Below are 21837 nucleotides of genomic sequence, written 5' to 3' on the forward strand. Positions count from 1 at the left end.
GAGTGCGGCGGGCACAGCGGCGGCCGCCCAGCAGCCCGGGCTCGGGTGGGGGGGCGCCGAGTGGGGGCGGCGGCCAGCATGCTGCTTGGCTGCAGCTCGGCCTCCCACACCCGCTGCGCCCTAGTCCTCGCCGGCAGCAGCGGCGGCGGAGCAGCGAGCGGCCCGTGTCTGCAGCGGCGCCCAGTCCAGGCGCAAGGCGCGGCGGCGGGGGTCGGGACCGGGGCGGGGTGCGGGGACCCGGCATGGCGCTGCGGAGGGGCGGCAACGGGGTGCCGGGGCGGCTGCTGCTGCTGCTGCTGCTGGGCGCCGCGTGCTGGGTCCCGCGGAGCGCGCAGGTGAGGCGGTTGGCGCGCTGCCCCGCCACTTGCAGCTGTACCAAGGAGTCCATCATCTGCGTGGGCTCTTCCTGGGTGCCCAGGGTCGTGCCGGGCGACATCAGCTCCCTGTGAGTGAGTGGGACCTCTCCAGCGTCCCCCCCCATCCCCCCGCCCCGCCCCACCCTGTGCCCGCTGTCGCCAGGGAGTTGCTTCTGGCTCTGGGACGCTGTGACCCGACCCCACTCCCCAGCCGGTTTCTTTATGTTTGGGTGGGGGAGCGCTGCGGGACGTGGGTGAAGTCTCGGGCCCCAGGGCGGATGGAGGGAACCAAGACGCAGAGTTTGGGAACCGGGACAAGCCCCCTGGCAGTGTTTCTCTAAGTGTGGCCCTCGGGCCACCCGCATCAGACCCACCTACCTGGCGGATCTTGTGCCAAGGCAGATTCTGGGGACCGCGCTGAAAGAAGCAGGGGCTCTGGAGTGGAGCCTTGGAGTCTGCGTTTGGCGTCCCCGGGTGAATCTGGGGTGCGTTAAAGTTTGAGAGGATGCGTGTATGTTTGGGGGGTTGTGTATGGGCATGTATGTGCGGTGAGCACGACTGAAGTGAGTGCACCCCGGAGGAGGTGAAGCCCCCACTGTCCCACCTCGGGTCTGGGGCTGTGGTTTACACCCTGGCCTCATCCCGACCTCTCTACAGTTCAGGCTGGGAGGAACCTGGGTAAAGTCATATAGCCTCTGGAAGTGGGTTTGGGGGTGGTGCTTCCCCATGTGACCTGGACGAGAACACAGACGGCTTGGCAGAGCGTGGGGGCATATGGGGCACCCAGCCTAGTGGTCAGGGGCTGGAAGTCTGCCTGACTTCTTGCCCTGAGTCCACAAGGGCTTCTCACCCTGTCTCTGCACCACGTATTATATTGGCTGCTTTTTCAGTGCCAGAGGAACTGATGGGAAAAGGCTCCACATCATTTACCCACCTGCTAAGAAATGCTTTCAACCTGCCCGCACACAGCCACTCAAGCCACGTGACCAGCTCTCATAATGGCTATGAAAGGGGGCTTCTGGACTCTGTCTTCACTGCTGGGAAATATTTCCTGGAGAAATGACTCCCTTGTTCCAGGCCTTGGTGCTGGGGGATGCCCTCTCAGTTGCAGAGGCAGGGAATTCCCAGGCGAAGCTGCTCTGCTCAGGACACTTCCTCTTGGAATTACCCTGTCCTGCCTCTGACCCCTTGGCAAGGCACAGAGGCCTGGAATCAGGAGTGATGGGCATCCTGTTTGCATTTCTAAAAAGTTAGGAGTCTGGCGGGCAGGGAAAGAGGGCCTTTTTGGTCCCTGATATTGCTAAATCTGGTGATATGGAGGATCCCAGAAATGAGAATTCCCCTTGTTAAATCCTTTAGACCAGCAGCTGCTTAATTGACCTGCATGCTAACTGAAGTCATTCTGAATAATGTGCTGAGGTCCTGCTGTGGCCAGAAAGGATGGGGAACCTGGTGCAATCACAGAGCCAAGCCTCTTGCCCTGACATGGACCGTCAAATCTGGCAGATGGCATTGCCTCCCACTCCACATTCAAGTTCAGGTGTCTCTGAGTTTTTCCCCCAAGGCTTTCACGGTGCATTTAATCAGAAGTGCTCTGAGTGTCTTTCAGAGATGGGCTCCCAAGGGGAGTGCTTAATCCTACCCCGGAGTTTCATTGGCCAACATTAACAATGCGTCTGCACAAACAGAATCATGGGCAGAAGTGAAATAATTATCCATTTGCAGCCTGGGCCTCTTGTAGTTAAGTAAAATGAAGCAGGGGGAATTGATTCAAACTGGCTGAGATAACGTCTATGGAAGGAGCTGGATGGGTGGTAAAGGTTTCTGTTATTCAGACTAGTTTCATATTGATCCAGTTCACTGCAGCATGAACTTGACTGCCTCTTGTTCCTACCCCAAGAAGCTTCTGTCCAACTGTTTTAAGACTCAATCCCTAGTGGAGGCGTTTGGAGTGCAGGTGGAGGATAAGGCTGATTGCCCATTCTGCCCAGCACTTCTCAAACAGCCTAGGCCTCGCCGTGTTCCTCTTTCTCCTGTAGGAGCCTGGTAAATGGAACATTCTTGGAGATCAAGGACCGAATGTTTTCCCATCTGCCTTCCCTGCAGCTGCTGTGAGTATGGGATGTTCTCCCTGAAAACAGGGGTCCCGGAGGTGCAGTCCTGGGGGGGGAGGGGCGGACTCTGCATCTTTGATGTCAGTTCTTCCTAAAACACTCAAGGGACATGAGTAAAGCAGGGCTGGATCTTAGAGATAACTTGGCCTTGTGGTGTTGCCATCAAGCCGAGTCCAGAGGCTCTTGGCTCAGTGTCCCATCCTTTTTCCGGCACATGCTCTCCTCACAGACTTTATTGTAGACCCCAACCCCCACTTCTAGCAACTGGGGCCATGGTTATGTCAAACTTTTTAAAAAATGATTTTATTTATTTAGTTCCAGAGAGAAGGGAAAGGAGGGAGAAAGAGAGGGAGAGAAATGTGGGTGTTGAGAGAGAAACATCTCACACACCTCCAGCTGGGGACCCGGCCTACAACCCAGGCACGTGCCCCAACTGGGAATTGAACCAGCGACTTTTTGGTACTTAGGCCGGCACTTAATAATATACTGAGCCACACCAGCCAGGGCTTACATTGAATTTTGACCTGAACTTCACCTAAATTAACTGTTTCCTTTACTTTAAGAGAAAACCTACAGTTTAAACTCTTAATGTTACCCTGAAAACGGCAGTATTTCTAGTTGACTGAATACATGAACTATTGGGAAGCAGACGATGCATTTATATGCAAAATTTTATTGAATCATTTTGTTATTCCTACAAGAAAGGGTACTTTTATTCCCCCACTTCACAGATGAGAAAATCAAGGCTCAGAGAAGTTAAGTAAGTTGTTCAAAGTCACAGCTAGGATTCTAACCCACACTCGTAACTGCTCTGCACCCCAGCTGCTCTTGGCCGGTGCCTAGGTTGCGCCCTGCTGCCCAGGTCTGTTCACATTTGCTAGTGAAAAAAAGTGTCCAGAATGCAGCTTTCAAAAGTGAACAAGTGACAGGCAAAGTCAGGAGTACAGAGCCCACTCTCTGTACCTGTATTGGTTTCTTAAATTTGAGATGAGATAAAAATTAAGCGATATACATTCAATTCTGAAATCCTTGGAAATTCTAGGTCTAATAAAACACACTTTCCATATGATAGAAATATTGGGTTAGGTATTTTGCCAAATAGACTTAAGTGGTAACTACATAGACTATAGAAACTTTTACCAAGTTTACTTAGGTAGTGACTCATAAAAAATATTTGGTGATAAAGAGCCTTTTGAAGTTTTTCTAAACTTTTTTTCCCTTCATGGGAATGTATAATATAGTAGAAAGGTTTATAAGGTTTTTTTTTTTTGGTCTCAGCTGTGTGACTTTTGTGAAGTTACACCTTCTCTGGGCTCAAGTTTCCCTAAAAATAGAGTTGGATTAGCTCCCTTTAGATCTTTAATTCTGTGATTGCTTGTGCACCATAGAGCATTCCCTGGCTGTTCAGTGTTGGGCTGGCATTAGAATGCTTTGAAGCTCTCAGGTGGTGTTTACTGAGACCCACGGGCAAGAGATGGTAGAATAATGGGGCTGGACAGAAAATTGGACCGAAGAGGATCCACTTGCCATTTTCTGTCAGCGTCTGGGAGTTGGGCTGTGCATCCAATGGGCCAGTTTAGGTAGTGAAGAGCCCATATTTGCCCACCAATCAGAACATAGGAAAAGAAACAGTTGGGAGTCCAGTTTCACATCTCTACACTGAAATGTGTCCTTTCTTTTTCAGACTGCTGAATTCTAACTCATTTACAGTCATCCGGGATGATGCTTTTGCTGGACTTTTTCATCTCGAATACCTGTGAGTGTGGTGCTTTGTCCCTTTGCTGAGCGTTTGGTGTTTCAGTAGAATTGCTCTATTGCTTTGCAGGCCGAACAGAGTCTCTTAGAGAACTTAGGGGTGGAGAAAACGCCATTCTCTTTTCAGCCCTGACCTTTTGTAGTTTACTCGGGTAGAACCACGCTGGGACAGGGGGGAGGCTGGGGACAAAGGGGGGCAAAGAAACAAAGAAGGAAAGACATCCATTCTCTGCTGACATTTCATTTGCCGTGTAGTAAGCACAATTGGAAATTGCGCTGGATATTTTTACCTCTCATAACTGGGCATGGATTTGCTGATCAGCCAGAAGTAAAGCTGAAGGATTCTGGGGGTTACTTATTTTGAAATAAAGTCTCCCTAGATGGGAATGCAACTTCATGCGTTTAATACAGTTGACCCATGTCCCGTTTGCGGTATCTCCTGTGAGGGGCTGACGAGAGTCTAATTTTCTTTCTCCTCCTTTCAAAAGAGGTTCTTTTTCTCTCCTCAGATGTGCAGTTTTCCCCCAGCAGTGAGCTTTGCCCTCCCTCTGGTTTCTGTCTTTCCCTCTTTCATGTCTTTTCCCCCCTTAGGTTCTTTCATCCTGGTCTTTTGTAACTTTGTAATAATATTAATCCTGCTATCAGATGGGATTTCCTTACTTAGCATTCAGAGGGATTTTTAAAGCCTTGTCGCTGCTTTCTTATCTGAGGTAGGCAGGTATTGTAGATGTTTGAATTCTAAACACATCCTGGGTCTAAGAGAGCTCCTTGCTGATTTTGCATCCTAGAAGGATGTTTCTGGAGTTTCTTCTCGAAAGCACCTAATGTGTACGCTCTCATGACACAGGGTAGTGTACTTTCATGGAAAGGCAGGTGGGGCTGAAGCGCTAAAGCCCAGCTAGGTTCTGCCAAAGCACGTGAACAGGCAATGGAGGGCGTGCATGTGAAGCTGCTGGTTTTCTCTTATGAGCGGTTCACCTTATTGTCAAGGTGATCGAGCAGGAGGGTAGCTTCGTTTTGTCCTGGGGTCTATCACTGAATAGAACCCTGACTTTTGCAAGCAGGCATTGGAACGTTCTCAGTACAAGAATCAAGAGCTATTTTACTAACTAATGGCATCGTGTGGCGAAGCCTGTCCCTGGGACCATCTATCTCATCAAAGACCCTCTTCCATTTGAGGAAATGAGATGCCTTAAAGTAAAATGTAGGTCTCTGTGGCACCAGGGCCCAGTCACGGTGCTTGCGTTTCTCACTGAGAATTTAAAGCATGGCCTGAATTATGTTGCAGGGTCCTATGCTCCAGCCCGAAGATGTTTCAGTGCAGAGAAACTTGGCCCATACTCAATATCATTACACTTCCTGCTTCCCAGTGCCTTCCAGGTCCCAAGAGGACCCTGCCTCGTCACTGGTCTGTTCAGAGATCAGACTGCGTAGGACGTGATGAACTCAAAGTTTGCCAGAAGCCAAGCTTAATGGAATTCTCCCTCGGCAAAAACTTCAACAAGGAGATGTGAAACAATAGGCTCCCCCAAGGGAGAGTGATATTAACAAAAATATTAATAGCCAGCCTGTGAAATGTAAGAAGGGCTGGCCATACGGGAGCACGCCAGGCTTGCAGAGATGCAAACATTTCTTGCCTTTGTAAAGTGCTTTCTTCTCTTTGTGCCCAAGATAATTTTACCCACAGTGCCAGCTCTGAACTTGAAGACCGCCATGCTGCGTCTGGGGAGCGTGGGGAGTGTACATGTGTGTTCAAACACACGCCTGCTCCCACATGGAGCCAGGGGCAGCTGACCTACTCTTCAGAGTTGAATTGTTAAAATTCACGAACATTTTTAGGTTTTATTCCAAAAGCATACCAACGTCGCTTTTTAGAGATAGTAAGCTAAGAAAATTCAGTTGAATTATACTGCTGTTCTCCTTAGGTTCATCGAAGGGAACAAAATAGAAACCATATCAAGAAATGCCTTCCGTGGCCTCCGAGACCTGACTCACCTGTAAGTCCTATGAAAACTGCTGTCAAGTCCTTTAAGGTGTGAAGTCAGATAGATTCACTTCCTGGTGACTATTTTTTCTTTTCTTTTTTAAACTTTTTTCCATAGTGTGAATATCCTCAGAGTGAAACTAATTTCCAGGTTAACATGGAGGTTTCTATATTGCTGACCAGTCACCATCCCAAGATCAGAAAGACACACTTGTCTTTATCATCTTTTCCATCACTCTGGATCATTGTCATGGGCCATAGGTCAAGTAGGGAGCTCTCGGAGCTGTGAGTGCCTGTGTGAGTGACGGGAGGAGGTGGGAAGGAAACTGACATGCAATGTACACCTACTCTGTGCCCCGCACGGGGCTGGGTGCTTCGTGAGCCTCCTTCTGTCTGTCTTTCACAATAACCTGTGAGTCCCCATTTTACAGATTTAGGAACTGAGGCTTACATGACTCGTAGAAGAATGTTGGATGCAGGGTCAGCAATAGGACAAAATGGAATAGAGATATTTTGTGGTTCCTCTAATTTGAATGCAAATAGCTTTTCCTTTAATGTTGGATTAATCGGTGGCTTAAGCTAAGCTCTCTGGGTTTTTTAATAGCTTTCTGGAGAAAAAAAGTTAAACAGATTGATTTGAATTGGCATATCAGAATAAAGCAAGTGCATACACTTACTTAGCAAATGTAGAAAAGTGGAAAAAATAGGAACTGTGTTTATGAAGACATGAAAATGGTCATCGTCTTGTAGGCGCCATTTATTAGCCAGGACCAGGTCTCGCTTTTGTGACAGATGTTTTGTGTTTGACTCAGATCAGCTTGTGTGTGGTAAAAAGAAAAGGGAGAAAATTGGGGGGCTTTAAATGGGGTGTTGGGCAGGAGTGGCAATGCCCTCAGCCGGTGTCACCTGACTGATACAGCCTCTGAAGAGGTAATTGTTTATGTCCAACCCCGACACAGGCAAAGGTGTCTGCCTCCAGGCTCCGGGAGCACTTGGACCTGGAGTCCTGCAGGGCAGCAGCTCGGCCTGAGCTCAGGCTCACGGAGGAAGGTGATGAGGCAGCGGATCAGCACAGTCGAATCCGGGTGCATCCAGGCTTTCTTTTCTTCCTGTAGAAGCCTCGATTTTTTTCCCCCGCATTCGACCTAGATGCTGAATCTGCACAGTCCTGTAAAGGCCAAGATAGTGGGCTTGGAGTCACACCAGCTTGGGTTCAAATCTCCGTGCCATCATTTATTCCTGTTACTCAGCCTCTTGAGCCTGATTCCTCCCCCTAAATATGGGGGTGATCATACTGACCCCAGAGGATTGCCATGCAAAGTGGGGTCCTGAATTTAGCCCGTCACCCAGGTAAATGCCCAAGTTATGGTTGGCATTTTTATCATCTTCGTCATCCTCAACAGCAGCATTTCCTTCCTGCACTCATGGAGAAGTCTCCACTTTCTCCATGGCTGCTGAGTAGCCTTGGCAGTTTGGGTGTCCAGACAGGGCCTGCTAAGAAGACAGCTGTGGGTGTCTGAAGAGGAGCAGCTGTGGCCAGATAAACCCAGTTCCCAGAAGTCCGAAAGGAGGGGCTTTGTTTTCAGCAAAGACTCTGGGCAGATTGTGAACCTAAAGCAAAGCTCATGTGACTGAGTTGGCCCAGATGTCAACTTTTATTTGACCAATTGGCTGCGGCCCCTGGTGTGAAAACTGGTGAAAATATGCAGGTATCATGCATGTGCATTTGCATAGCTTTGTGCACGTGTGCCCATGGGTGCATGGACTTCTCTATGTGTGTACATAACTGCTTCACGTGTGCATGACTGTACATACACACACACAACCATATCTGTATATGTCAGATGTACACATGTGTAAGAGGCCCCTCCTCCTCTGTGTGAAATGCAGAGGGAACAAAGGAATCTTCCGCTTGGGTCCAGAGTGCATCGGATGCGCTAATACGCCTCTCCTAGCGTATATTGCCATCTGACAGCCAAGCCAATGGGGTCCCTGTCCCCAGCTCTGCAGCCTCACATCCGTAAAGTCCTCAGAACACTGGGCTTTGAGGGGGTCCTGACGCTGACCCAGCTCATCTCATCATTCCTGGGCTTTTCCTTTCACCCTTTCTCTTGCCCTGGAGGCTGTGTCTTTCATCTGTGATCTCCTAGAATCCATGTGCTTTTCCTTCAAAGTCCAGATGAAATTCTGTCTCCATTCAGATTGCCCCTTCACGCCTCCCTGTAGCCCTCCTGGTTGGTCCCTCACACCCACACACTTTCCTATAGACGAGGGCCACACAGGAGGTGCTGTTTCCTGGACACTAGTTTTATCTTGCCAGCATCACTGCAAGCCCCCCCACCCGCCAGGGGAAGGCTGGTATGGATCTTCCATTATCTCTGTCCTGCACCCAGCCTCTAGCTCCAGGCTAAGCCAGCAGGACTGGTTTCTGAGTCTCTGGTTGACCAGTTGTTCCTTACTGAGCTGGGTTCTCCATAGGGGCTCTATATCTTGGCTTGGGAGTTGACTTTTAAAGTGGACTCCCCCAGCTGGAGATGTAGGTTATGTTTGAAACATTTAATACATTGTTTAAGAATGAGCTGATCCTTCCACGGTGGCCCCCCTCAGCCCCCCATTTTGTAAACTTCTAAGCAGAGAGAGCACATTGGCTCTTTCAAGTTCACTCCTGTGATTCAGGAAGCCCTATCTGGAATTTGCTTGTTTATGTGTCTGATTTTAATCTTCTATGAACTTTCCCCACACCCACAGGGTCACATTTATAGGTAAAGGAACAAAGATCAGGTTTCAGAGCCTGCAGGAGCAGTGCCAGTCTGTAACTAAGATCCAGGACACTTGGTTTCCAGCAGGCCTCCACAGCCCAAGGGACGGGTTGCTGTCAAGTAGGTTTAGAAATGAAGTGCCATGAATTGGTAGGTAAAATGAAGTGGGAAGTAAGACATCAGGCGCTGAGTGTGAGTGGGCTGGCTGGCCCGCGTAAATAATTCAGCTTCCTGAAATCTAAATGGAGCACTTGGAATGGTTGCTCAACAGCCTGCTTCTTTGGCCTTGACCAATCCGTGTGGTCTTATCACTTCAATACAATACATTTCAAGTAACAACCCATGTAGCTAAATAATTCACCTTTAATTAGCTAGAAAGAAATTTATACTTTTCAGGTAAAGCAACCATCAACCAGGAAAAAAAATCAAAACAAACATGGTCTTTAATGTCAGAAATTTGTCTAGAGTATGTTCAATCTGGTTACATATTTAGTCTATTTCCCAACATCTTCAAAAAGGCACAGATAAATCATTTAGGAAAGAAAGGTTTAACAATACATGAAGTGGTATCCTCATCCAGTGGTGGTTATCTAGAAAGGAAGGGGTCTCCCCATATTCTGTTAGTATTTTGAAGCCAGAAGGGTCAATTTGAAACGGGCTTTAGCTGTCCATTCCAGCTGAGTCCAAGGAGTAGTGTGTGTTTCTTTGATTCTTCTTTCTGCAACGGGTCATTCTGGGGCTATGAAAGACTAATTTCATGTATATATTTAAAGAGGTTGGTGCTGAATCGCCTACGTGTTTATCCTTTATAGTTTTGCTGTTTGTACTCCTGTGTGAGAGAAAAGCTGTAGGCATCAGTTTGGTGGCTGACTCACAGCAGAGCAGAAAGCGGGGGTGGGGGGTTGGAGAGCGGGAACCGCGGGCCTGGTGAGCAGCACTTCAGCACCAGCATCTGTCAACGTCAGCAGCCTGCCAGCCCGCGGACATTTGTCTTTAGCAGGATGACGGCAGGGGGCTGCAAAGTCCCAGATCTTTGGAGGAGTTGTTGATGGTGTTCCTGCAAGTCTCCTTCTGTGTGAGCGAGGGTGGGATAGGACATTTCAGGAAGCTCTTCAACACAAAGAGCAAACATGCGGAGCGGTTTCTAGCCAACTCGCCTTAATGAGAAAATTAAATTGATCACCATCATTCATTTCATACACGAGGTTCATTGAGATTTTATATTATTGTTAAGGTTAGAGCTGGAAGTCTTAATATGAAAGTGTATATTTACTGAGTCCTTTCTTAAGAGTCATCAGTGATAGATAGCATTCACTTAAATGTACTATTAGGGAACTTCTTGGCGCAAGACTGTACATCTTTTTTTAAGTCATTGTCATTTTAGTGCATAATTCATTCATTCAACAAAGATTGATTGAGTACCTACTATGTGCCGGGCACTGTTCTATGAGCTGAGGATGCAAATGTGGATGGACAGAAATCTTTCCTCATGTTGCTTATCTATAGGAAAAATACACAGTCAATAAACAAATAGATAAATAAAATGTATAGTGTGCCCAGTAATAGTCGTGCAGTGAAGAACGGAGTCGGTGAGAAAGATGTATAGAGCTCAGAGGTAGTTGAGGACAGAGGTAGGGGGTGCTGGAGTGAGCTCTGAGGCCCTGGGGGAAGAACATTCTAGACAGAAGGACAGCAAATTCAGAGGCCTTGAGCTGGGACTGTGTTTCTCCTGTTTGAGAAATGACAAAGAGGCCAGTGTGCCCTGGCCAGGGAGCTCAGTTGTTTAGAATGTCATCCCAATACTCCAAGGTTGCGGGTTTGATCCCTGGTCAGGGCACATACAAGAATATCAACCAGTGAATGCATGATAAGTGGAAAAACAAATCAGCATTTCTCTCTTTCCCTCTCTTTCTCTGTCTGCCTCCCCCCTTCGTCTCTCTAAAATCAGTTAAAGAATATTTTTTTAAAGATTTTATTTATTTATCTTTAGAGGGGGAAGGGAAGGAGAGAGGGAGAGAAATATCAGTATATGGTTGCCTTTCATGTGTCCCCTGCTGGGAACTGGCCTGCAACCCAGGCACATACCCTGACTGGGAATCGAACCACGATCATGTGGATCACAGGCCCATGCTCAATCCACTGAGCTATGCCAGCCAGGGTAAAGAATATTTTTTAAAAAGAAGCCAGCATAGCTGGATCTTGGTTGTGTGCATACTGCCCTGTAGGTAGGTGGGGGTGGAGGTAGACTGGACAATGGAGGGCCTTGCGTGCCATCAAAGGGACTGTGGCTTTTATTCTGAGACACACAGTGCTGTCTGAGGTTTCACAAATGTATATGAAGAGCTTAATAAATGCTTGTTTTAAAAACAAAACAAAAGATTTACATTGCACTCCAGCATTTCTAATGTTATTTTCATATGACTGAACTCATTTCTGTATCCCAGTGTTGATGACCAAAGCTGGAATTGGACCACAGTGTGCTGAAGAGGTTTAGAGCTCTATTTGAAATCATTACGTTATTTAAGGGACTTCAGAGTAATAGGGCATGAAGATAATAACCACATTAAAATGTTACTTTCTTGTTCTAGTTCTTTGGCCAATAACCACATAAAAGCACTCCCAAGAGATGTCTTCAGTGATTTAGACTCTCTGATTGAACTGTAAGTAATGAAAATCAAGTTTATGCCTGCTTGTCATTGTGCCCCAGTTAATCATGTCTTTAAACACTCTCTCCCTCTTTACTGCATTTCTCTTATGTTGTAGACTCTAAAGACTCTATGACAAGGAGGTGCTCACTAGGAAACAGCTCAGAGTCTGGATTGGATTGGATTTTGCCATTTTAGAATAGACATCGGAGCATTAGGCCCTTTCCCAGAGATAGAGTTTTGCCTGCTAGCATTGGCCCTTCTCACTGGGTACCGTTTAACGAGACCTCCCCACTTCAGCCGTGTCTGTGAAAACGGGCTTCCCACGGTGAGAACCTGTGTCCGGTGATGTCCACCTGCTGTGTCTCCCGCGTCCAGCGCGGCACAGGGACAGTTTGGAGAAATGGTGTATGTAGCCTCTGAAGGCTCTCTGTAGGCCATAATAGTTCAGTTCATAGGCACTGAAGATTATTAAATAAAGGCAGTGGTAAGAACAAGAAATAGGATGTGTTAGAAAAAAGTTTTGAATTACGTTTTTTGGGGGGGTATTAAATCCATCAAGATGTTAATGATTCTGGGGTCTCGTATTACTTCCAAAACACATGTCTGTTTCTCTGTGTTTGTGTTTTGCTTTATTTATTGATTTTTCTAGAGATTTGAGGGGCAATAAATTTGAATGTGACTGCAAAGCCAAGTGGTTGTACCTGTGGTTGAAGATGACAAACTCCACTGTTTCGGATGTTCTGTGTATCGGCCCGCCCGAGTACCAGGAAAAGAAGCTAAATGACGTGACCAGCTTTGACTACGAATGCACAACTACAGGTACTCAGAACCTCTGTCATGGAAGATGGTTATGTGGAGTAATCCATTAATTTTCTTTTAGATTTTCAACAGGGAGTGGAGAAAAGTGGGTGTAAAAATTTTCTATCAAAAGCAGTTTAGGCAAAACTCAGGCATTCTAAAAGATATGAATTGATGTGGTACAAACAAAATATCTCAACGGTTTAGATTTTTGTTAACTGCACTGGCTTTAATGTTGAGTCTTGTTGATTATTTACAAAATTCAAATTTCTCAAAAGATATTTTTTAAAAGAATGAAGTATAAACTAGTGAGTTTGGCACAAAAACGCTTTCAAATCAGTTTGGGTTTCCGTGGAAAGCTAGTGCACAGAAACCAAAATGATTAAATTCTATGAATTTTATTGAATATTTAAAGTTCAAGTTTATAGACTTTAAAAATCTATAAATTGTGTACATAGTTCCAGGTAAAAAAAAAGATAATTAGCTAAATTATAACCAATGGCAAAATAGAAATATAAGTTAACAGTTGTCAAAAGAAACAACTCATATTGAGGGGAAAGTGTAAAGTTTGATTTTGTATGAACCGAAAACTTGAGGGCCTGCGTTAAGTTTTCAGTTTATACCTTTTTTAGGCTATAAAGATAAAATTAGAATACGGTTGAACCTCAGTTCTCCAACCTCTCCCATCTCGAGCAATTTGGCTCTCGAAAGGCCTTCTGGGACGAAGTAAGTTGGAGAACCCAGGCTCCACTGTTCTAACTCTGCACACCCGGTAGAGGGCAGGCGAGTGTCCCCACGTGGCGGGCGTAGACGGAGTTGCCGCAGCTTCTGAAGTTGGCTTGTCAAGGAGAGAGGATCAATCCACAGCACGACACTTGCTCATCAGACTTAGAAAAAATGAGCATGCGGGCTGAGATTTGATATCAACAGGGCCTCCAGGCATGTCAGTAGGAGTAGCAGGAATGAGAACTCAGAAAATAGTTCCAGAAACTAAAAAGACAAAAGAACTTCAAGAATAAAATATCACATTTAGGCCAGTCCTGCTGCCGTCTTCCAAATAAACAAGCCGTCAGAAAGTAAAAATTATTTCTAGGTACCTTGGTACATAAGGGACCCTACCAGTCCTGTTCCTTTCTGAGAGAACACCTCTTGTGGAAATGGCCTTGTCTTTCATCACGGAGTGGGAGCTTGTTCAGCTGTGTAATCGGCAGGTGCCCTGTAGCCAGCTGAGGCCACTTGCGGGTTATTTACTGTGTTGTGCGGCAGTGCGATAAATCAGAGGTCGAGTCAAGGACATTTGCACCCAAAGGTGGCATTCAAGGCCATTTGGTGTGCAATGCTAAACCTTTAGCTCATCCTAAGCTAAACCCTCGACCTCTTCTCCAGGTTTTCTGGAGCATTCTCCAACCCCCCATGTGAAGTTAGCAGCTTTTCCATTGTGCTGTTCACTCCCGGTCGTAATGGATGAAAAGTTGCCCGGCTCCGAGAGAAATGGCACGGGCTCTAGAGGGCCTTGGGGCGTGGGGGAATAACTTAGGCGAGACACAGCATGATTTCTGACCCCAGAGCCCTGTGGATGGCTGTGAAAACAATCCAGGCTCTGAGAACTGTCAGGGGAATGGAGGGGCCTTGGCACCCGGGTTGCTGGTGCAAAATCCATCTTACAGCCAGAATCCACAGGGCACTGTGAGCCCCTACTGCATTTTAGGGCATTCTCTTTCATATACATATATATAATTTGCCAAAAAGCTTCCAATTAAAATTGAGATAGTCAGCTCTCTCCCCTGGTAACAGGGAGAAGATGACTCTTGTCTGTTATTTTCTCCCTTGAAGACTCACGGACAAATTATCTTGCTTCCAGTTTCTTCCATCCTGAAAAACAATGGCACAGCCTGGTTGTGACCAGTCCCCAGGTAGAGTCCCTGCCTTGTAGAAACGTAGGTTAATAACTGGGAGGTTTGGGGGCTCCCATCTTCTGCTCAGATCAAGCGTCATCTTCTGCTCAGATCAAGCGTCATCCTCTGTCGCTTTATTCAGGGCTCAGGAAGATGAAAAGCCCATGCTCAAGTTGGTACCGTCAACGCATCCTCGCCAAAGGTTTGGGAGGAAGCACCTCTCCACTAAGGAGAGGTGCCCTAAGCATTGTTTTCCTCTGAGCTCAGATTTGCCTGCAAAGAGTGAGTTCTTCAGGTGGAAGAAGGGAGGCAGATACCGTTCCGGGCACAGGGGTGTAATTAGTGCCACAAAGCAAGCCCTGGACCGGTTCAGCTCTCCAGTTTAATCACCGTCCTGCCAGCACCCTCCACCTCAAGTCTATTTTTAACCACCTCAGAAATCCCTGTTACCTGCTCATGATTCCCCACATTAGGTGGATAATTCACTAAATTCCTTAGAGGGAGTGAATTTTGCATCCTAATGGTCCTGTTAGCCTCCTTATTTCAGGGCTGATGAAAATGCAAAGAGAAATAATGCATTAATGTGCAGTTTCTCTCCCAACAGGATAGGCATCATGTATAATTTATTTCCTGCAAGTGCTATAAATAGCTGTGTAAAAATCTGTTGATTCCAGTGGGAGCCGCGCCTGAACTGAAAGCGTCCCACTGACATCATGAACTAATCCAGCGAGAAGGGAAGTGGCAGGCTTTTGCAGAGAATACCAATAATACTTAAACACTAGTAAATTGGTGTCGTATCAGTATGGGCATTCTCTGAGCGCTTTCCACATGAATGTGCGTTTGCCATTTGCGGAAGATAAATTAAGATGAGGATGGAAGATCTTTAAATTCCAGCCCCCTCCCCGCTACACACATTGTACATCTGCATCCAGCATTTTCTTCCACCCAGTTTCTTCCTCTTCTTCTTCTCTTCTTCTTCCTTTTTTAATTGGGGGGCAGGGTGGGAGGGAGGAAGGGAAGAGGAGTCTCCTTAGAACTGGATTTATGAGTCGAATGACGTAACAGTTTCTTTTGTGCTAGATACTCAATTTATAGAAAATATGATGATGTTTTGGGAAAACAAATGATCATCAGACCACTGAAGGCTAGATTTGTAAAATGCTGTCCACTCTGGCAGCTCTTTCTCATTCTGGGCTTTGTTCATTAAAAGCTGACTTTTTGGTCATCACTTTCAAGGACCTCCGTGTTTAAGAAGATGCTCATGTTTCTGAGAATTCAGTGCGTAGCCAGGAGACAGACTAGAACAAGTGTTGCAGGGATCACACGGTGTTTAGAAGCTCCTGCAGACGTGGATCTGAGGGGTGCCACCGGATGCCTTTGTAGCCGGCTCAGTTGTCACTGAAAGAATGCACCAGTATTCTGAGTCCTTTTCTAACTCCAGAAGAGGGTGCAGACAGGTCCTGCTACCACTTCCCATATAGTGACCCATGGGCACAGAGGAGCCTTGAGTCATAGGCCAGTGCTCCTTCTGCACCGGTTCTGCCCATGCCAGCAGGCAAGAACCAAGGCTGACGTTTTCTGCTTTGCTCTTTGACTGCTGATCAGTGGTATTTTGGGGATGTTGGTAGAGGGTTGGGGCTAGGGGCCATCACGACTCTTCCATATTTTCATGCAGGCGGCCTAAGGTTATCATTGGAACTATGACCATAAAACTATATGTACTTGTATAGTTACTTACATAACACTACCAAGGGGTGACCACAGATGAGGCCCCGTCCACAATGCCACCTGTCCCTATTCCCCCTTGGCTACCTCTAGCTGTTGGCGTGCAGAGACAGCCTCTGCTTTGCTTCTCCCTCTTCTCACTGTACATTTGAGCACCGTCCACTCAGCCTTGTCCTTGCCTGAACCCCCCACAGTCTTCAGAATGAGCCAGCAGCACTGATTAAGCACCAACTGTACACAGGGAGGGCCACCTCTGAAAGTTAACGTGCACCAGGCGCCAACTTTGTACAGGTCTAAGTGAGTGTGGATCGTAATATACAATGAGGAAACCAAGGCAGAGGTTCAGCGACTTCCTCCAGGTCACTCAGCAGGCAGATGGAGTCACAGCTCTGATGTTTTGTCTTCAATCCCATTAAAATGGACACTCCTCCAAGTGACAGCCCTGTGGTGGCCGGGACAGGGGAGGTGGACCATCCTTTCTCGGACCTCAATTCCATATTTATTAAGCAAGTACAATGTGCTAAGCCCCAAGGTAGGCATTTCCACCAACACTGGCCCATGTGTCCCTCTGCCATTAAGCTTGGGAGGAGAGCACCAGTGCACCCATAGTGTGGATCAGTAAACTGAGGCCTTGTCAGGGTAAGCATGTGCGCAGTGTCTCTCCTGTGCAGGAAGTGGTTTCAGGTGGTCCAGCTCCAGGTGCAGTGCCCTTTCTAGTGCCTCATGTCGCCCTCACTTCCTCAGTCGTGCCCATCGTCACTGCCCCGACCGGCACCTGCTCTTCCCGCCACCACGCTTCCTATGCCAGCACTTGCTCAGTGCTTCTCTCACCTCTGTTCCCGCCTCCACTCCTTCAGCACCGTCCCTCTTTACTCACTCGTGGGTGGCCTGTCCCTTTATTGCCTGTTTTGTGTAACAGCTTTAAGAGGCTTCCATGTCAGAGTTATTTCTTGAGTGGGTGCCATGGGGTCGTGCCATGCGGGCTCTGAGAAGTATAGGCCCCAGGTCTGACCTTAAAGCCCTTAAAGTTGTTCAGGAGATGCACCGTGCTGTGTGCCCAAGGGCAGACACAGCCTATCTGGGCTCCTGGCTCTGTGAAGTCCCTCCAGGCTCTGGCTCTCTCCCACTTCTCCAAATCTGACGCCGATGTCACCACGTTGAAGATTCAATCATTGTGAATAATAAGGTGTAAACAACAGGGCCTGCTTATGTGCCAGTGAATTAGGAAGGGTCCTGAGGATTGGAAGGGTCAGGGGAGGCTTTGCAGAGGAGATGGGACTTGAGGGGGCACTGTTAAAGACGGGATGGGAATAGATGGGCAAATCCAGGACTTTTTCGTAGCAGCGACTTTCCTTAGCCAGACTGCCCCCATCATTGTGTCCTGGGCGCTTTTAACCTGCCACGAAGCAGTGCACGTGGAAAGCTCTCTGGCCACAGAAATAACTTCTCTTATACTTTACTAGTGTTCTTTTCTTCCTTTTCTGCATCAGTTCTCTGGCTTCCTCCCCCCCCCCACCCCCAACGGTCTGTGCCCCTGAGAGCGTCTGCGCCCTGCTCCTTGGTGAGATTGTATGTTCCCTCCCAAGGTCTAATACAGTGAGTCAGGGGAGTGATGTGGACAAGGGCTGTTACTTTACTACTAAATGTAAGAGTCAAGCACATGCCTGAAACTCCAGTAGGTCTCCAGACCGCAGGCATAGCTGCCACTCACCCTGCACTGGGTCCAGGAACCTGCAAACATGCTCAATTCCCCTGCATGAGGGGCTTTATAAATCTCCTAGGCCGTATCAGAGGGTTTGGTTTGGCTTCCACATGTGCAGTGTGCCATTTGGGAGTCAACTTTTCATTGTGACCCCACCAGCACAGTTTCGTGCCGGGTGCTGCAGAGCAGGGGAGTGTGCTAATGGGCTAAAAGGACCCCACCATCAGGTTTGGAGGCCCGCCACAGCAAACACCACAGACAGGGCTCTGTATTTCCAAGGTTTCTCCTGAGAGGGCTGGAAATACAGCGTTCCCCAAATGAAGTTACCCACGTTCCCCCTTGTTCACGGAGGAATGTTCATGAAATGCTGCTTTGTGGCATCCCTTCTGTCTTGCCTTTTTGAAAGCCAGGTCTCACCCAATTTGTTTAAAACACTGAGATCTTTTAGCCAAACCCGCCAGCTGTTTATTTCAAAGAGGTTGTATTAGAAGCTGTGCGTTCAGTCTGATAATCCTGTGCACGCCACAACCTTGCCCCAAAGCCAAGCACACTGTGATGTTTGCGTTGCTTCTCTCCTGTCCTCTCCTTCCCCTTTTTGGGGGAACTGATGAGAGGAGAAAAGGGGGTGGTCGGTCATTCCCACAGGAGCTCTCACGGAGGCTTTCTGTCCCAACACCCTTCCCCAGATTTTGTTGTCCATCAGACTTTGCCCTACCAGTCGGTCTCGGTGGACACGTTCAACTCCAAGAACGACGTGTACGTGGCCATCGCCCAGCCCAGCATGGAGAACTGCATGGTGCTCGAATGGGACCACATCGAAATGAACTTCCGGAGCTACGACAACATCACAGGTGTGTCGTGGCTTTGATCGGATGTGCGGGCCTCATTCCAGCAAGAGAAGGAACGTATTCTGCTGAGACCGCTTGCTCTCTCTCTTGGTTAGATTTGGGGGACTTGTTCCAGCCTAACCCCGTCTCTCTGTTTTTTTCACGATGTGCCCCGTTGTTGGAGAGACCAGAAGCCTCATGTGGTATCCTGTTTATTGCTGGTGACCCTTTTGAAAGGGAGAGGGTGACCGGTTGCCTATGGTGGGGGGCATTTTCCTGGAGAGGTGAGAAGTGACCCGAGAACACCTTGATCTTGAGTGGTCGTGGCTGCCTCAGAGGGCACCAGCTCTGTAGCATCTACATGACTCCTTTGACGTTTTAAAAGTTGATTAACACGTAATGAACATGTGCACACATTCATACATGCAACACAGACACACATGTGCTTGCACACAGACATGTGTACACACAGGCATGCGCCAACACAGTGCTCATGCAGACACGTGTGAGCACACATGCAAACACATGTACACCCTCTAGCTGTTCTTCCTTCCCCCTTGCCAGGTCCTGGTGATCACTGCTTCCTTTTAATAAGTGCAAACAAAATAAGAACACATGGCTGTTAGATTCAGGCCTTTGGGACAAGGGTTAGCGCTTCTTTCAGCACCATCAGGGCATCCCAGGGTCTTAGTGCTACTAAAAATGGATGGTCTCGCTTTTTAAGTAAGTGGATAAAGTCAAAATAATATTTCAAAGACTTCTCATTTATCAAGTGCAATCTGATAATGCTACTAACTTTATAAACAGCATCACAGTGGCCCAACTGTTACCCCCTGAGAGAATTCCTTTAGCGGTTCCCGATTTGGAGTTAGAGCAGCATTTTGCTGTTACAGCGAGAAGCGTATCTAGGCAGAATTTCTGGACGGGGAGGCTCCCAGGAATCTCTCCGGCACCAAGTGGCCTCGTAGCAGGTGCAGGATGCAGAGAGGCAGGGAAAGTGTCGTAACAAGCCTCATCTCACAGCCCTGAGAGGCCTGTGAGGCGCGCACACAGATGCCAGCGAGAGGCCCTTTTAGATGAGCCATGTTGCTGTCGAGCCATCTGGCCACCTGGTGCTGAGCTCACATTCTTGAGAGCAGCCCGCTTGTCCAAGTGCAGATTCAGCACAGAGCAGTGCAGGTGAACCTGTAGAGGGAAGCTGAGGCCTTCGGACCCTAAACTGAGTCCACAGTAAAGGAAAAAGGGAGGCAAGAGAGGGACTCGTTACCCATGTGCTTTTTTCCCTCTTTTCCCCTGACTTGGAAGGTAGGTAAGGGGTGAGAGAGCTGGCCCCCCTGCCTTCTGCCATGATACGAGGTGGGAGTAGAGTGATGCTTTGCTCTTGTGCAGGGAGTTTTCAGTGTCCACGCTCATTGCCAGTGGTGGTTGGGAGCCTGCAGAGCCAGATGCTGCTTTGTCTCATTGGAAACTCACAGCAGCCACTGGGGGTAACACTGTGGCTTGTCTGCCCTCAGGTAGAGGACGAAGGCCCTCCATTCAAGGGGAAGCTGGCACCCAGACTCTGAAGAGCTTGGGTTTTGAAAAGTGACGAATGTGGGTTCTACTCCTGACTCTGCCATGTACTTGGAAGTCCTGCTGGCCCCCTATGCTCAGTTTCCTCATCTGCAAAATGGGCTTACACCCCCTAGGTGGAGGCCGTGAGGATTGGCGAGTGCCAGGCGCAGGGCAGGCAGCTCGTCATGCTGGCTTCCTCTCCACATCATTGTGGATGAGTCACTCCACTGTGACTTCTGCAGATAATCCTGCAGAGCCCAGGGTTTGTCACTGGTGCATGGATAGGAAGGGCTGGCACTGCCCCTCACCAGTGCTCATGGCACGCCTGAGTTCAAGTCATTCATTCATTCACTCACTCACTCACAGAGATTCCTAGAGCACTCACCCTGAGCCAGACATAGTCTTGGTGCTGGGGCCGTAGCAACAAACAAGCCAGATGAAGACATCTGCCTTCAAGAAGTTTCCATTCTAACAGGAGAGTGAGAAAGAGAAGAAAAAGGACAAATAATTGTAATACGTATAACACTTAGATAGCAGCATGTTAAGAAGCAAAATGAAGGTGGGCGGGTATGGGAGGTTGAAATTTTAGATGGTAAAGGCCTCACTGAGCAGGTGTTATCTGAGTTAGACCTGTGAGTCCTGAGGGCTTGATCCACATGAAGAACTTGGGCAGGAGCATTCCAGACAGTGGGAACAGCAGTGTGAAGATCCAGAGGTGGGAGGGTCTCTTGTTTGGGCAATTCAGGAGGCCAGTGTGGCATGAACAAAACGATCCAGGGGAGAGTTGCAAAGACAAAGTCAGAGAGGTAAGAAGGGTCTATCGTGGGGCCTTGCAGGTCTTACAAAGGGCTCCGCGGAGCCTTGGAGGACTGTGTGCAGAGATTGGAGGGCCGCCCAGGAAGAGGCGGGTGCCTAGCAGAGTGGTGTGTTGGGTCCAGCTGGGTGGAGAGTGGCCTGTGGGAGGAGGAACAGAGGTGGAAAGAGAGTGAAGGGCTGAAAGGCTGTTGCAAGAATTTCAGGTGGGCACCAAAGGCCCGGACCCAGTGGAGGCCACATAGGTGGGGGGTAGGAAGTGGTCAGTGAGGTCAGAGTGGGTGTGGCCATGGCCAGAGCCAGGGCTGGACCTTGCTAGTTTTTAGGGATTCCTGGGCCCTCAGTCTCGAAGTCTGAGTCTGAGAGGTGGCAGTCAGTCACGAAGCTCATTGGGCTTCTCTTCACAGCCAAGCTCAAGAAATGAGCTCCAACAGTGGTACAGTTTACAAGCATGGACATCACACGGGTGTTTGATAAAAGTGGCTGCAGATCTTTATAGCTGGAATTTCATGAATTCCCATTTCATCTGTAAAATGGGGCCATGGTAGCATTATTAGGCCCATGGGAATGGAATGGGGGTAATGGGTAGAACACTTAGCACAGAGCCCAGTACATAGTAACTCCTCGATGAATGTTGGGTCATCAGTGGGGAGTAAGAAATAGGTATTTGACTTCCATTCCTTGCCACCACCACTAGGGGAAGCTGCCAGCTGCAGAGCGTTTACTCTTCTTCACGAAAGCACACAGATCCACGCAGCAGGGTCCCAACACGCCTGCCTGATATGTGTGGCCTATTTTACGTCATTTATTGATTTCGGATCACAGCTTACAATTCAGCCATCTCACTTGCTTATATTTCTCCCTTCACCCGGGTCTCCAGGCTCAAATGCAGCCTCCTACAGGAAGC

The 21837-nt window shown here is 48.1% G+C and overlaps 1 protein-coding gene across 1 annotated transcript in view; it reads left to right on the forward strand.

Moving 5' to 3' along the window:
- The first annotated feature begins 242 nt into the window (after positions 1–242).
- The window catches only part of LGI2 (leucine rich repeat LGI family member 2), a 28449-nt gene continuing 6854 nt past the window's right edge, over positions 243–21837 (forward strand). Inside the window, exons 1-7 of the mRNA XM_037155529.2 lie at positions 243–445; positions 2396–2467; positions 4155–4226; positions 6151–6222; positions 11557–11628; positions 12266–12435; positions 18423–18587. Of these exons, the coding sequence (XP_037011424.2) occupies positions 243–445; positions 2396–2467; positions 4155–4226; positions 6151–6222; positions 11557–11628; positions 12266–12435; positions 18423–18587 (826 nt within the window). The remainder of the gene's footprint in view (positions 446–2395; positions 2468–4154; positions 4227–6150; positions 6223–11556; positions 11629–12265; positions 12436–18422; positions 18588–21837) is intronic.

This window comes from Artibeus jamaicensis, unplaced genomic scaffold (genome assembly GCF_021234435.1).
Source record: "Artibeus jamaicensis isolate MK-2021 breed Jamaican fruit bat unplaced genomic scaffold, CSHL_Jam_final contig_76, whole genome shotgun sequence".
Taxonomy (NCBI): domain Eukaryota; kingdom Metazoa; phylum Chordata; class Mammalia; order Chiroptera; family Phyllostomidae; genus Artibeus; species Artibeus jamaicensis.